Source organism: Lepidochelys olivacea (assembly GCF_965140295.1).
Source record: "Lepidochelys olivacea isolate rLepOli2 genome assembly, chromosome: 8".
Taxonomy (NCBI): domain Eukaryota; kingdom Metazoa; phylum Chordata; order Testudines; family Cheloniidae; genus Lepidochelys; species Lepidochelys olivacea.
Genome location: NC_140418.1, coordinates 29,928,482 through 29,945,167, shown reverse-complemented (window position 1 = coordinate 29,945,167; position 16,686 = coordinate 29,928,482). Strand labels below are relative to the sequence as shown.

Sequence of the window (16,686 nt, the reverse complement as noted above, 5' to 3'; positions counted from 1 at the left end):
AACACCTGGTCAGGGATTTGCTGTTCAGTCTGCTTTTATCCTGCTGGCCTCCAGCAGCTCCTAGCTGAAGGTGTAGACTGAAACCTGACAGCTGTTATGTTAGCCCATACTATACTTGACACTAGTGGGGATTATCTGGAACTGAATAGACTTCTCTGAAGCCTAGTTGCATTTGCAGAAAAACTTGCTTGAGGCCAAGCTCCCAGCACTTCTGCTTCCAAGAGTTTTGCTTGAGCTGAGCCAGGGAGAGACATATGAAATAGTGCCATGTGATCTGAGCAGCTGAAAAGTAACATTTTTTTTTATTTTGTTTTGGTTTTTAAGGTCAATTACATTTTATGTCTCCTGACCTCTTTTTTGAAAGAGATAGACAAAAGCTCACCTGAAAATGCCCCCAGAGGTGTTAGAGCATAGTGAAGCTAGAATGTTGCTTATTGTTGCTCATCACCGGGTTTGCTGGGAGGAAAGCAGAGGGGAAAGGGAATCAAAAGTTTGTCCAAGTGAGTGTTTGCTGTAAGAGTATAGCTAAATAAGTCTGTTTGAACAGAATGTTGTTGGAGAAGAGAAATGAGCAAATTGAATCTTGGATTTGATCATATTTATTGGTATGAAGTCTTTCCGTAACGTAACTGCATTTGCAAGATTAGGTTTACATGACACTATGCATCTTACCTCCTTTGTTATCTAGCCACTTTGAAAGAGAGAACAATATGATCTGGTACTGAATAATAAGTGCTTTTAATTTCCTTTTACTCCAAAAATATTCCAGTTGAAAAAGACAGTTGATTTAACTTTGACACTGATCTTACTATTTCATTTCTAGAAAAGCTTTGGAAGCAATTCAGATCTCTCTCTGTGTTTCTTTTTCCAGTCATTCCAGCTTCTCACTTGCTAACCCTGTGAGTTATATATATATATAACCCAGGATATATGAAAGGTCTCCTACTCTGCTTTGTTGATCTATACTGTAGGCTTTCTTTCTCAAGGAAGCACAAGTCCATCTTAAAATATGTGATCTTGTTTGCCAGAGAATATAGGCCCTCAAAAGAGGGTAAAATATGAAGGTGTCCAATTAAATGTTTATTTTAAGGCCTGATCTTCTGATGAAAGTAGAACATTTGACAGAATGTAGACAACAGTTCATCAGCTGTCTGTAAAAATTCCAGCCAACACCCTCGTTGGGAGTCTATGCAGAGAGACGCTGGACAGAAAGGGGATGGACAGATTGTCACCCGCTACCCCTAGTGGATGGTGCCTCCAGTTTGGGGATAAGTGCCAATGCCTCTGTTGCACTTGTTCTGTGCTAAATTGAATGTCACTCACTGGAGCACTGAACTTAGCACCTTTTAATGGGCACCCAAAGCCACTTACATAGAAAAAATAAAAGCATGAGAGAGAGATTGGCATGTTAAATAAAACAAGCCAGGTAAATAAAACAATCGCAGTGACAATGAGCCTGAAATAGATCAATAAATCTTCTGTCCGATTGTTCTGATACCTAAACAGTTTGCTGAGTAGATGCGATCTAATGACAGAGCTGAAAACAGTGAACCATATTCAACTCCTTTTCAAACTACAGATTCAACCCTTGCTTTGAAATAACAGACCTCTGATTACCACAGTTTGGAATCTCCTTTTACAGTAAATCATACAATTTTACTTTGCTGTAACTTACATTTAACATCGTTCTTCTTGAGCTGGGCCAGTGGCAGGGGAAATTGTCTGCCAACTTTTCAGTGAATTGGCAACTAAATTTAAATTTCCCATGTCAGTTTCCCCTTTTTAAACATTACTTTTTGCAAACATTTATATGAGTGACGTTTTGTTCATAGAGAGGCTCATGGAGAATGAGTTTTGGGCCCAAACTGAAATTCATTTTATGAAGCAGCAAAGTATTTGGGACCAAAGCACAAGCAGTAAGCTTTCCTGCTTTCCCTTGTACATTTATCCAAAAAACAGGCTGTTTACCTGCATAGTTTTGCCACAGCTGCCATGAACAAAAATCCCAAAATGTAACTGCAAAGCAGGTGTAGTGGTGCTTTTGAGCTTCCTGTCCCCTTGTGTCTGAGGAGGACTTGAACTAGCCATTGTGGTAGACTCCTTTCTATTTACATTGCTACCTCTTGTTCATGGCTAGTGCAGACAGTTAAAAAAAGGGAAATGCTTAATTAACACAACAGAGGGACACAGATTTGTTCAAATATTTCCCAAAGCTCTGCCCTGGTGATTTTTACATGCCCTGCTCCACAATGATTGAAAGTGTGCACCCACATCAAAATTACTTTTTTTGTTTACAGGGACTCTGATGAATATTGGATACATTGAATAAAGGCATTTGGTAGATAAGAAAATATGTCTGCTCATTGCATAATAGAGCACCTGCGGGGATTTTATTCCAAAAATCCAGAGCTTCAGTGGATGCATGGTTAAACAGGAGGAGAAATAAGAGTAGGGGACTGCTTCCTTCACAGCTAGGACTGTGCAAAACCCCCAGCAAGAGCCCTGAGACAGAAGTCATTATAAATAAACCAGAGGTGGAATCCACATGAAACTTTGTGTGAATTATGAAAGAAAGGTAATTAAATATTACAATAGCCTAATTTTTCTACCATTGATGTCTCTGGCTCAAGTGATCCTTAAACAAAAAATGTTTAAAGTGTCAGATTTCCCAACTCTGCCTGTCTAGTCCCTCCCTGTGCCAATCTAAAAGCCAGGGACTGGAAATTATAAACAAAATTTGTAAAAATTAAGGGATTTTACGATTACATTTTTTGTTCCCAGTAGTTAACCCAGCTGTCTTATCTATCGCCTCTGCAAAACTTTTTAAGCTGTTCTGTGTCGCTGCAGTGAATGGCCTACCCTGACAAAGACCTCTATCCTCTGGATACTAGCTATCCTACCAGCATCCTACCAGCTGCACAGAGCCTTCCCTTCTTCAATCCTGCTCCCTGTCATCTGTGTAAATAAGTTTGAGATGAGTCTTTCAAAAGCACTCATCGTTGGCTTAGCTGTGCTCCCGCTGAAGTCAATGGGAGTTTACCATATATTTCACGAGGAGGAGAGTAAGTCTAACACCGAGCACTTTTGAAAGCTCCACCCCTCATGTCAAGAACACAGGAGTGAGTTATAAGGAAGTGAGCCTGGGATATGGGAAGGAGGGAAGCTCACCATGTTAACTGTATAGATCCATGGTGGACAAGAACTAATATTTAGCCAAATTTCGGTCACCGCCTACCCTATGGAAAACTACAGGTATTATGCTAAGAAGGAGCAATAGCAATAAACTTGTTTATATTTTAAACTGTAATTGTTCTCTGCTATGTCCTCCTTTTGAAGTGTGGTTTTAAAAAACAGGAATTAAGCAATGATTATTGCTGCTTATTATTACTCTCTTGTAAATATTCCCACTGGTGCGTGTGACCATTTCGGGGGACATATTCTGCCCTGAGGTCCCAACTCACAATTCCCATTGACTTCAGTGAGTTGTGTGCGAGCATCTGAAGCCAGAGTTTGACCAGCAGGCTGGAATCCTATATTTACCAGTATGTGCTTTGGCATATGAAGTTGGCGTTTTGTACCTCCAAGCTGGCTTCTTAAGTGGATGGTATAATAAAAACCAAAAAAAGTTGAGTATGTTTTTCCACTGTATCTTCTGAAAGGAGTCACCAAAGGCGAGTAAGGGGGCCCAGTAAATAGTAGCATAGAGCAGACATCTTATATGCTTTCCTAGCTCCACATGCTCACTGTACAGTCTATTGAGTACACCTACTGGAGGCAGCCATTTGCAATTCTTTGGCAGTGTTTTCTGTTGCAGTAGTTCTGCCTTTAAAAACTTCTGGTCCCTGTTCTCTTATGCTAACAGATTGTTCTGTACAGAGTGTTCTTGCAATTGTAGCATAAAATGATGACCTCTTGTACTCCAGCTCCTTTTTGCATGGGTGAAATGGACAGCAGCTCTCAGTGAAAGCTCCAGCTTGTGCTTCTCCATGTTGCTTCCTCTCAACGCTCCTCTCTCTTTGGCGCTGCCTAACACTGACTCTGGCTGTTAATGGGGTTTTCCTTTGTGCTTGATCTAACCATGTGGTAGAACAATACAAATTGAACATGGTTCTGTCAAGCACCATGGAAGGCTGCATACTTTCCTGCCGCATGGCATGCTGGGATACTTCTGCTGTTTTCAGACGCATCAAAAGGTGAGAGATTCCCTCATTCTCACAAGAAAAGTGAAAATGGTTATTTGTGTTCTATAAATAGACCCACCTACAGCTGAGCAGCTGACTCCAGGTTTCAGGGGTGATAGCCCCAGGGAACAGTAGTGTTTCAAAGTGGTTTTTCAAAGGGCCTGCATGCCGAATAACTGTCCCTAAATAACTCATTTGATTAATTGATATTAAAGTGAATACATTGGACATCTTGTTGATGAATTATGTTTGGCTCTGGCTTCAGTGATATTTCTAGCAAGATCAAAAATCATGTTAATTTAATTAGCTAGAGATATCATCATTTGAGTAATTATTTTTAGAGCTATTCCGTGAACTATATTGCATGAACCACACCTTGGAATCACAGCTGAGGCTATGTTATGAGTAGTTATATGTCTACTACTTAACAGAATCTCAGGACTGAACTAAAACTGGAAAGAAAGTACTTTGATAGAACATTTCAGGAGAGTCTCCATAGCTGTATGTCTACTGAAACGGAAAACACTTTCTAACATGAGGGTGATATTCTCTGATGGTTAGAGCAGAAGACTGCGAGTGAGCATACCAGAGTTTTTTTCTTGATCTGATCTTGACTGTGACCTTGAGCAAGGCACTTAACTACTCTCTGCCTACGTTTCCTCCTGTGTAAAATATGGAAAATGACATCTATCTTTTATAAAGGACTTTGAGAGCCATACATGGAAGTTTAGTAGTAAGGTAGCACTATATTTTGTTTAGAAGCTTTACTGATAAATTGTGCTAACGTCAGAAACATTTTTGCTGCTGTTAAATTGTCTAAGCAGTTATTTGTAAGGATTGAAAACACTAGTATCAAATAACATTGAGAGATGCTGTAACATTTTGGGGTTCCGACAAGCTAGTAAGGGGTACCATCAACTCCTGCCTTGCAACTCTGGAGTCCTATATGCTATGCTGTGGTGCCTCATAGCCCTTACACCAACAGCCAGCAGACAAGCTTTCAGGGCACGTCGTGGCTTCCATCACCCAGTTACTTTTTGTAGGGGATTTCAGCAACCCTTCCAGCCCCAAGTTTCCTCAAAACTATCTCCCCTGTAGTGCTCAGTCCCTCACACTGGAACACTCATGAAACATTACAAGTTTGCTGTTCCTTTAAAGAAATAGTACACAGCAGCCTGTTAGCTTAACTGGGGTTAACACAACCTTCCCTTCAGCACTGAATTGGTTCACAGTAAGTAAAACAAGTTTATAAAGTGATACCAAGTAGAAGTAATAGAGATACAAATGGTTACACAGAAACAAATGTGAAAATAAGCTATTCAGGCTGGAACTCAACTTAACAAACTAGAGTATTTTGTTCAAAATTTTCTCACCATAGAAGTTCCTCCAGCATGGCTGGCTAGTCCTTAGCCAGGATCCAATCACAGGGCCTAAAGCGCCTGTTTCTTTTTGTCTCCGTAGGTGAAGGATGACTATGGGGTTCTCGCTCCTTCTTTGTAGGGTCTAATAAACCTTTGAAATGTATTCTTTGAAAAGTAAGCCCAGGCAAAGTTTCTTTCCCCTGTTGGGGTACAGACACCATGCTGTCTGCTCCCTCACTTGTTAGCTTTGTTCACCGTATATGTAAATGTACCTTCGTTGGCTCTGCCTGACGGGCAGGCTGGTCAGACAAGCAAATACACATTTCTTTGTCTAGGGCAGGCTGAGCTTATACATTGCTTGCCAAACACGTTGTAAGAACATGATTCTAGCACATATTTATAACTCTTTGTTCATACCCCACATAATTATTTTCTTGGCCTGCATGTTACCAGCTTGTTTGATACCTTACATGGCATCTTTTAGATATAGATTATGACAACAGTGAGTTAGGGCAATGAATACATCAGGCCTGACAAGAGTTGCTGACACAGACTAGTGAATCACCAGGCCCTGGCTATTTTTTCCAATAAACCTGAAGATAGTGTTATCTAGTGGTTAGTTTAAGAAATGGTGTCAGGTTTCCTGGTTTGGTTTTGTTGTGTTCTCTGCCACTCTGATTTTCGTTAAAGCACTGAGAACTACATTTTCAGTTTCGTCCACTAATTTTGGGTGGTCAATTTGAAACACCTATGTCAAAATTTTAACTAAATGAGTACTTAAAATGGCATCCAGGTGCTTATATGTGGCCTGATTTCCCAGAAGTGCTGAGCACCCACTGGGAGCTGCTGGGTGTCTGGCATCTCAGAATTTAACAAAGAATCCCTTTAAAAAGAAGTCCTTGGCCATTGAACTTTAATTTCTCAAGTTGAGGACCAGAAAAAAGACACCCCAATTTAGTGGACTCTCTTGAAAATTTTGTGCTTAACTTTGTTGCAGTTTACCTTTTTGTGAAATGAGAAAAATCTGTATCTGCCTTAGGACATTTTATTGCTTTATCAGCTGCTTGTTGTAACAGTGCTTTTGAGCTTATTAGGTAAAAATTCTGTAACAGTAACGGGCAATTCAGTTTAATGCAGTTCCCCAATTACCATCTTTGGCAACTCCTTTTTAGAGACAACTTAATTCTTGTAAAAAGAAAAGGAGTACGTGTGGCACCTTAGAGACTAACAAATTTATTTGAGCATAAGTTTCTTGAGCTACAGCTGACTTCATTGGATGCATTCAGTGGAAAATACAGTGGGGAGATTTATATACATAGAGAACATGAAACAATGGGTGTTACCATACACACTGTAACGACAGTGATCACTTAAGGTGAGCTATTACCAGCAGGAGAGCCGGGGGGGGGGGGGGGGGAACCTTTTGTAGTGATAATCAAGGTGGGCCATTTCCAGCAGTTGACAAGAACGTCTGAGAGGGTGAGGGGGGGGGGAATAAACATGGGGAAATAGTTTTACTTTGTGTAATGACCCATCCACTCCCAGTCTTTATTCAAGCTTAAGTTAATTGTATCCAGTTTGCAAATTAATTCCAATTCAGCAGTCTCTCATTGGAGTCTGTTTCTGAAGTTTTTTTTGTTGAAGAATTGCAATTTTTAGATCTGTAATCGAGTGACCAAAGTGATTGAAGTGTTCTCTGGTTTTTGAATGTTATAATTCTTGACGTCTGATTTGTGTCCATTTATTCTTTTACGTAGAGACTGTCCAGTTTGGCCAATGTACATGGCAGAGGGGCATTGCTGGCACATGATGGCATATATCACATTGGTAGATACGCAGGTGAACAAGCCTCTGATAGTGTGGCTGACAAAAAAACTTCAAAAACAGAGTCCAACGAGAGACTGCTGAAGTCTTTTGCACTGCTTCTATAGCTCTTCTCCATGGTTCACTAAGGTTAATTTTTAGAATAGACAAAGTAGTATTTGCACATGATCTCTAACTGTGCTTTTTAAGTCATACCATATCCACCTAAACCTCTGAGGTAATAGGCTGATAAAATATTGCATGTAGAGATAGGGATACACATTTAACTAGTTCTGCAAGCAGATGGCTGCATTTTACATTAGTTTCCCTGATGGGAATAACTTAATAGAGCAGCCACCTGTCCAAGTGATCTCCAGGCTCTAGTCAAATAGTAAATTTTATCTAATCTTTGGCAGCTGATTCCTGCTGTCTTTCAGCCTAATGGATGACTTTGACTACTTGAGGAGGATGTGTGTGTTATTTTTCACTGTGACTCCATGCTTATACAGATCACTCGTCTTTAAATCTTTTTTTAAACCCTTTGCTTCCTCTCTCCTGCTGAGCTCTGAAGGGTTTTCACCTGTTCCAAGCATGCAGGTGGTGGACTGGTGCCCTGGCTAGATGGGTTTCTAATGGTTGATGCAGCATAGGTATGAGAGATGTACACAGCGGGAGAATTGGAATTTGAAAGTTGCAAAGTCACATGTGGTAAATTTCCTTCTATTAGCTTTTCCAAAAAGGTTGAGAAAAATGTCTAGAAATTAGTAGTTTACATCCCTCAAAAAATATATGCTCCTTTCTACCTTTTTTACTAGGTTTTCCATTCCATCACCCATCTCCCATTTACCCACAGGACACTGGATATTATGTCCAAAGCAGACAAAATGCCTAAATAAACAGTTACTCGCTACCACATTATTGCATTCACAATTATTCTTTCAAGGAATGGATTTATAATGAAAGTGACAATTGAATTTTTCAGAGGTTAAATTTGATATATTCCCAAACCCATTTCTGGTCACTCCTTAATTCCTGGGGACTGCTCAGTGTGAGTGGTGTAACAACAATTCTGAAGTTCTAATGGTCTCAGATGTAGAGTGTTCTCCATCATATGCAGTAGTGTTTACCTGTCACCATTTTAACTTGTGCCCCAGTTATGGGATTTTCAGGAGAGAGTTGGCTGTTATTGCAGAAAACAATAGAATTTAAGTATTTTTGTAGTAGGTATTTTTAAAGCACATTAAAACATACAATGGGATATTGCTGCCTAATGTTTTAAGTGATTTTAAATGAATAAGGAAGTGTTGAGCACAAAGGTTTTCAGTTTTAAATATCTCCAAAGTCTGTTTCCAGTGCCTTCAGGCAAAGGTGAAAGTAAGCCGGTATGGTCTGGTACGCCTTGCCAGACTGGACCGGCTTCCCCAGGCTGGCAATTTAAAGGCAGGAGCCCTGGGCCCTTTAAAGCACCGCCCGAGCCCTGCCGCCACTACCCTGGGACTCTGGCAGCCGGACTCAGGCAGTGATTTAAAGGGCCCGGAGCTCTGCTGCGGTAGCAGTGGCTGGAGCCCGGGGCCCTTTAAATTGCACCCTAAGCCCTGGGGCTCCCAGCCACCTCTGCAGCTGGTAGCTCTGGGGGGTGATTTAAAGGCCTGGGGGCTCCCAGCTGGAGCCCAGGGGCCTTTAATTCTTTCAAGGCCCCGCCTCTTCCAGTTGAGGCCACGCCCCTGCTCAGGACTCCGGCGTACTGCTAAGTCCTTTAAGTTACTTTCACCCCTGCCTTCAGGCTAAAAACAATAGCCAGATCAGACCTTAAATGAATTTAATTTCTCAACAGAATGATGACCTGTCTTTTTGCAGAGCATTCATCACCCAGGTATCTGTACTACGCAAAGCAGTGTGTTACCTGCTTTCCTTTCTGCACTGTATTTTTAACCATTGTGTTATAAATTAAATGCAAGTCTATCTATGGGACTTAAACCTACAGGTCTGATGATCAAATTGCTAGAACTTTGGAGCTACCAGATTTCACCTGATTCCCCTGGTAAGGTGATAATGTAACAGGAATTAATAACATAATGGTGCTATTGGATGATCATTTCTTCTTCTGGTTAGCAATCATACAACAAGTAGTGGTGTTTTTATCAGCCTCGACAGGGAAACTAGAATAAAAATGACATCAACTCTCAGAAGGCAAATTTCAACTTGGGTTTTAGTTGTTTTTTTTTTTTCCAGAGTTCTTTAAAAATGAGCTTGTTCAAATCACTCTGAAAAAGGTATTGCCTGTTTGAATTAGTGCTTTTCAACTAAGTGTTTTTTGGCAGTGACAAAGACCTTTTACAATTACAATTGGCTTTTGGGGGCCCTGGACAAGTTAAAATATGGTTTTGGTTGTTATGATCATTTGAGCATAACAAATGTTTCCAAAGAAGTTTTTGATGGTTCCATAATGAAATATGAAGTGAGCAGGCAAGTATTGCATGACTAGATCTGTCCTGGCAACCCTTGGATTTACATACACATTTGTTAATACTTTTGGCTCCAGAAGCAGAGAGATCAAGTTTCAAACCCCATATTATTAATAAAAAAAAGCTGAAAAGTACGGAGTAGTTCATTGAACCTAATTGGAAAAGCATTTCGTTAGAATGGGTCAAAAGCCTTGTCAAAGAGGTTTGGCAATTACAATATAATGGCATGTTAGAGAGTGATTTTCTCTAAGTTCAGTCTGTGCTTACCTTGATTGAAATGAACATGATTTGAACTGCTGTTATTTTCAACTGCTTTTTGTTTCATGTAGTTAGTCAAGATATCTAATTGTTGCAAAGTGACTAGGCTCGCTTATGCTAGGTTAATAGCTAGTAAAAGAATCCTTTCTGAACACCCATGTTTCAAATGACTGCTTCACTTGAACACACCATCTTTTTTGCTGATACCATTAGACCCTCTGCCCTGATGCAAGAGTGAAGTGCACATGGGCAAACCTGACTGCAGCGAGGCTATATGTGTGCAGGCCTGTGGATGGACCCCAAAGGGATAATTAGACAAGATTAAGAAAAAGATGTTTTAACAGGGAGGCCTATAAGACTATGAAATAATCTCCCAAGGGAAGAAGGAAAGAGGCAGGAGCCCATCCTCTTGAGTCATTTGAAAAGAGAGCTGGACAAAACACCTTGGAATGTAATGTAGGGAGCATTGGCTAGGGAGATGGCTAGGGGAGACTGCGGGGAGTGAATGGAGATGAAGGACAAGGAACTGAGGGGTCTCCTTTCAATCTCTTATTTCTGTGATTGTTAATTATCAGGCTGTTTACCTGGATACATTTCCATTTCCCTGCAGGTTCAGAGGATTACAGAAGTAAGTTCACCGGGGAGTGCTTCATGGACCTTGTCTGTCCTGAAAAGTGTCGCTGCGAAGGAACAATTGTAGACTGTTCCAACCAAAAACTCACCCGCTTACCCAGTCACCTTCCTGAATATGCTACCGATCTGTAAGTGGCATGCCCTCCAGAGGTGGTTATGGTGAATGCTGATGTTCTGAACATCCTTTGCACATTTTTCCTCTTTTTTTTTTAACTACTTGTTTAGCAGCCCTGCATTTTGAAAGGTCCAATAATTTTTTTTTTAGAAAAAGGGTATTCCTTTGACCTAAATCTTTGTGTAGGGCTGTGAAACAGCTCATTCATTCCACCTCAGAACTGTCTGCACACATTAAACTGTGAAGTGACTCTGTATATAAAAGAGCTAATATGTTCTATGTATGCTTTCTATTTTTGGGGATCCTTTCAGATGAAAGGCAAATTATCCAATTTAATGGAGTATAAGACAATATTGGATATAGCACAGTGTCTTCAGGATTTGGTCCTCTTCTAGTGCTTGTGTCCTCTTTAAATCTTTTCATGTATTTAAGGTATTTTATTTATTTCCACTTAATACAAAGAAAAGAAAAGAGAGGATGCTGAGCCACATCTAACCCTTCGGAGCATAGTAAAGCATGCACACAACAAAATTAAACTAAATTTAATCAGGTACAAATTCAGTCAGGGCAATATAGCCTGCTACCCACGCTCTCTGCCCTGTCTAATAGCCCTTGCTAATGAATGGTCTTTGCAGTACTTCTGAGGATCAACGGGGATGGGCTATTTCAGACCCAAACATGGGAAGCAAATTTCAGATATAAGGGGCCATATAGAAAATGCTCTGCAAGCCATTCCCTCTCATTTGCACAGAACTGTGCTTCAGGTAGAGCACTTCTTCAGTGGCAGTATGGTGTGAGAAGAAAGAGATCCCTCAGGTAAGCAGGTCCTCAAGCTGTGTAGAGGTTTCTTTCCAAAGCAGCACCCTGCACTTTGAAGTGAAGGGATATAATCCCTTCGTGGTCATCAGGGCCTTTTATGACAAAATATTTTTGACCAAATCAATCTCATGCCTCTTAAGGAAATTCTAAGCTTTCTATACAGTTATGTTTATATGTTTTTTGTCTATAACGCCTTCTGTTGTATGGAGCTCAAATAGGTGGTGGATAGAGAGTTGGCAGGAAATTAGGGTGGGATGCTTCTTTTTGTTTAACAAAAGCCATAATTTTCTGTGTGGCAGTCTTGTACACCACAGACACACAGCTACAGAGATCCATGAAGCATTAAGTGCCTTTTTGTTTGTTCCCACCAGCCGTCTAAATGACAATGATATCTCAGTTCTAGAAGCCACTGGAGTCTTCAAGAAACTGCCCAGCCTAAGGAAAATGTAAGTTCAAGTTCCTGTCTCATTAATATCCGTATGTAATATAATCCCTGCTACCTTGTACTGTGAGGAAGGGGAGGAGTCCCATTTAGACAGTCCCGTATGGCAATAGTAGAATGTCCGGTATTTTTTCCATTTAAATTTAAGTGAATTTAGTCCTCAGTTTAGCCACAGACCAGGTACGGGACAAGCAATGACACCACAAGCTTCCCATGTTGTCCAAGTACTTCAACCCTTACTTCCGAAGATACGTTTGCAGGGTTGCTGTAGCTGTGTTCATGGCCCATGAGGGAGACAAGGTGGGTGATATATAAAATATATTTTATTTTATTGGACTAACTTCTTGTACTCACTAATATTCTGTAGAGTAGAAAAAAGCTGCTGCCTTTGAGGTTCTATAGTCCTTTATCAGCCCTATGCATCATTCTGTCCCTATGGAGTATGCATATTTGAATAAGTCATAGTTTTGGGAGATTCACTAATATGAGATCTCTTCTGATAAATATTCTGCTGCAAGTATTAATGGCTTCAAATGTACCCATTGGAGCTCTATTATAAAAGGATTTTTATGGGCTCTATTTAAATTTATCCTAGAAAGTGGCTCTTATCGGACCTTATTGTTGAACTCTCTTGCCCTCACCTAAATCCCATCTACAGTTTCTACTGAGTAAAATTACATAGGTCAGTCAAACCAAGTTTGGGGAAACCAACCAACCACACTTGCTCTCCCTAATGCACATTCTTTACATTTCCACATGTTACTGAACATCTGGAACCTGCCGGCCGATTCAAGTCATGCAAGATCTCAGGATCTGACACACAAGCCTGGCGTGGATCGTTTTTGTCAATTTGAAGGCTGCCAAAGTTTCAGATGCTGTTTATTTTAGATCCCGCACCTCAGGGCTGAAAGAGAACATGGGAGTTAGTCATATCTGTAAGCCTAGAACACCATGAAAGATACCATGAAGAAGGCATGTTGTTGCTTTTTAGTAAATGTTGGTGACTTTTTCAGAAAGTCTTCTTGCCTGTAGAGGCCATAGTGCGTAGTTACATACAGTAAATAGCACTGCAAAATAAATAAGTGTATGCAACTGCAAAAAAACCCCTCACATGATCATGTTTTACTTGTTGGAAATAAGAGATGTGATAGTAGGAATCATTTCCTTGATTTCATTTGACACTTAAAAGAGACTGAGCAGCTGTCCTTCTTGTGCCTATAGATCTATAAGGAGTTGGGGCATTTTGACAAGGCAGCAATGCTATTCATAAATGCAGCATGAAACAGCCATGTGTTTTAAGAGCTTGTTTCCTATGAAGCAATAAATCTTCCGTGCTTTATTCTTGGCAGAAGATAAGAATGTAAGATTACAGGTGCAGTTCAGATGTCCGGATTCTGCCAATGAAAGGTCTGGCAAGGAGAGGTAATTGTGCCCTGAAGTTCATAATAAAGCATTGCCTCATATAGATGTTCAGTAGCAGCCTCCAAGCAGAGAATTCTCTAGCCATGCTGGTTAGCTGGGCTTCATTTTTTCCTGCCCTACCTGAAGACCCTTTACTAAAAGGGTTGTCCCACATGGCATGCTGGGATTTTAGAAAAAGGTATTGGAAAACATTGACTTCTTTAAAACAGTTTAAGCTAGTTTTCCTGAAAAGCATGCATCAAACTTGATTATGCCACTACTTTCCATGGTTTGAAACACTGTAGACACACACTTTCATAAAATGGCTTTAGAAGCATCCATAAAGCAATTGAGCCACCTGGAAAATAGCTCCCCTGTATGTCATTGCGTGCCTGTAATGGTTCCTTGCTCTCCAAGGCGGAGGGAGGCCACTCAGTCCAGTTCTGTCTGGCCAGGACCAGAGTCCGCAGGACAGTCAAGAGCCCACAATAGGGCTGGGCGACCAACAGTCATGATCAGGCTTTAGCCTGGGCTTGGGCGGCTCAAGCTGCCAGCCATTAAACGGAGTCTATAACTGAGCTGGGGCCTGGGTTTGAGGAGGCTCAGGCAGCCAGCAACAAAACAGTCTCAGGGCTGGGAACAGGCAAAGCGTCCTTCTCCTCTGCAGGTTCTCCCTCAACTGCTGCAGGGCCTGCCTTTTATACTTCTGGCTATGTCCTGTACTTCTGGCGAGGTGGGGTGGGGCAATCTAGGCTCTGCCCTCCAGGAGGAGTGTAATGGTCCCTTGCTCTCCCGTGGGAAGGGAGGCCACTCAGGGTCACTACAGTGCCCTTTACCAAATGCCCTTTTACTAAGTGATAGGCTGCTTCAGTGAGTTGTACAAGGGGTTTACTTAGCAGTGTCTGTGCCAGGGAGACACTGGTGGATGGCGTTGCAGATGATTCTGATTCTAACACAGCTGCTTATTGTGTGTGGCAGGGAACGTGATGGAAAAGATGTTGGTTAAGTCTTCCAGCCACCTACTGCTGCCACTTTTTATATAAAAGGGCAAGAAAATTGGATCAAGCCCCCATTTTTCCAGTGTGGGTGTGGAATGCAGACTGATTTCACTACCATTTTAGGGACATCTTTGAGAGGGTCTTTACCACATTCATTTGTCAGCACCACATGACGGGTGTTACGTGTGTCATGGGCTTTTCTATGGCACTCATCGCTGTAGTATCTGAGTGCTTCACAATGAATTTACTTTCAAAACACCCCTAGATGGTGCAGGGGAAAGGGTTACTTTTATCCCCATTTTACAGTCTGAAGGACAGTCAACCCCCGCCACCCTAAGGTTACGCCCGAGAGGTCTGGCTGTCTTCCCATCTGCATTCAAATCATGCAGATTCGTTCTCCACGCTGCCAAGGCCAAGCAGAGGAGGCACTGAAAGCACAGGAGAGAGAGAGAGAGAGTCTCCCTGCTCACAGGCCAGGTGCCTGCCCCCAGACCCTTCTCCGGTGTAGCTCACAGCTGACCAGAGCTGCAATTGCAGGGCAAGTCCTGCTCAGCCTTGGGCTAGAGCATGCCCATTATGGGCAGAATTTTGGGGGACTTTAACTGCTAAAATCTCAAGACTCTAGGCAGCATGTGCAACCTGCAGTTTTTCATAGGCTTATAACTTGGCCAAATTTGGGGAGATTTTCACAGGAATGGCATAAAGCACGTCTCTGTGAACTTGTCTACATGTGGTTCAGCGTGTAGGGTACGTGTAGCTACACGCCGCAGTGAAAGGCAAGCTACAACTATACTCACGGTGGTGTGTAGCTAAATGCGGTATGAAAGACTCTGGCAGGGATAAGGCAGCAGGAAAAGATCCGGCCAGAGCCTTTTCCTGCTGCCTGAATCTTTCGCTACAGCGGGGCCAGTGTTCAGCAATGGGGAAGCAGCGAGACACTACACTGCTAAAAATAGCAGTGTAGATGTGGGTGGCACTGTTCGGGCAGGTAGATAGCCATGTACGGTATATACCATAGGATTCTGGCACGTGGGGCACTCTGCTCTACTCTCCTAAGCAGTACCTCACCATCTACACTGCTATTTATGCCCCGATAGCTGAGGATGCAATATTGGTACTCTGCACACCGCTGTAAGTGTAGACCTACCCTGACACAAAGGCCAGCCCCCTGTCAAATTTCAAGTCCCTGCTTCAAAGCCTGGGGAGACTTCAGTTTTTCGAAGGTCAGCCTGAGGCAGACACCCAGCATGGAAAATGTCTGCCCAAATGGCAAGAGTTTGAAAAAGTTATCAGCAACTGAAAACAGAGTCTTATAATGGCACGTGTCAGGCAAGGTTCATAGGCAACAGCCTGGCCTATAATATACAATTACATCCAGTGGTTAAAATAATTTGAAAATATTCCTTCTAGGCTGAATTTTAGTGTATGAAATTACAGCCTAGGATTAAATTGATTTTACATGTTATAGGGCTGCAAATGAAATTAAATCCTTGGTCCGAAATTAAATCCTAAAGGTCACTAGCCCATAATATCAAGTTAGGCAGCCTTTTATTTAGAAATTAAACCACTAAAACGAGCTTGCTGATTTTGAAAAGGGTAAAACTTCTGTGCCTATCATTTTTTTTCCTGATTAACTTCAGTAATTAACTATGTAATTCCATATATAGGATGGAACAGTCTATAGTATTAGCAGAGTGCTAGATGTACCTGTATTTTATACTGTCTCACACCACAGCAACTCTCTTGGTTTCCTAGCTGACGCTGCAGAGTGGGTGCAAAACAGCAGCTGGAATCTCAGGAATAAGTGCTTGTGGGTAAGGGGAAATGTCTATAGAATCACTTGATTGGTGGCTTCCCTTGTTCCAAGTGTGCCAATAGGATCTGCAATGTGGGGTCATTTTTGAACATAGAATCTCAAATGTCACCCATGGCCAAGAGTGGTTTTTCTCCTTTAAAATATTCCTAAATTGCCATCCTTTCTTCAAAACACTGACAACCCATGTCTTCGTTACCTCTACCAAGCGTTACTGTAACGTACTTTATTTGGTGCTCACCAGATAGATATGTCTTTAGTGTGTTTTGGAACCTAGCAGCCTGAGTGCACCTGAGTTTTTCCTTTATTTCCTTAATCTGCACTATCTGGTCACTTAGTGCATTGCAGTGTTTATTCTAGTAATTAAAGCCTTAAAGAGCAGTTCTACTCTGAAAAC

General features: G+C 41.5%; 1 protein-coding gene across 1 annotated transcript in view; it reads left to right on the top strand.

The window, feature by feature from the left end:
• Window positions 1–16,686, top strand: part of SLIT3 (slit guidance ligand 3) — an 810,486-nt gene that overhangs the window by 617,876 nt on the left and 175,924 nt on the right. Inside the window, exons 15-16 of the mRNA XM_084636935.1 lie at window positions 10,679–10,829; window positions 12,007–12,081. Of these exons, the coding sequence (XP_084493061.1) occupies window positions 10,679–10,829; window positions 12,007–12,081 (226 nt within the window). The remainder of the gene's footprint in view (window positions 1–10,678; window positions 10,830–12,006; window positions 12,082–16,686) is intronic.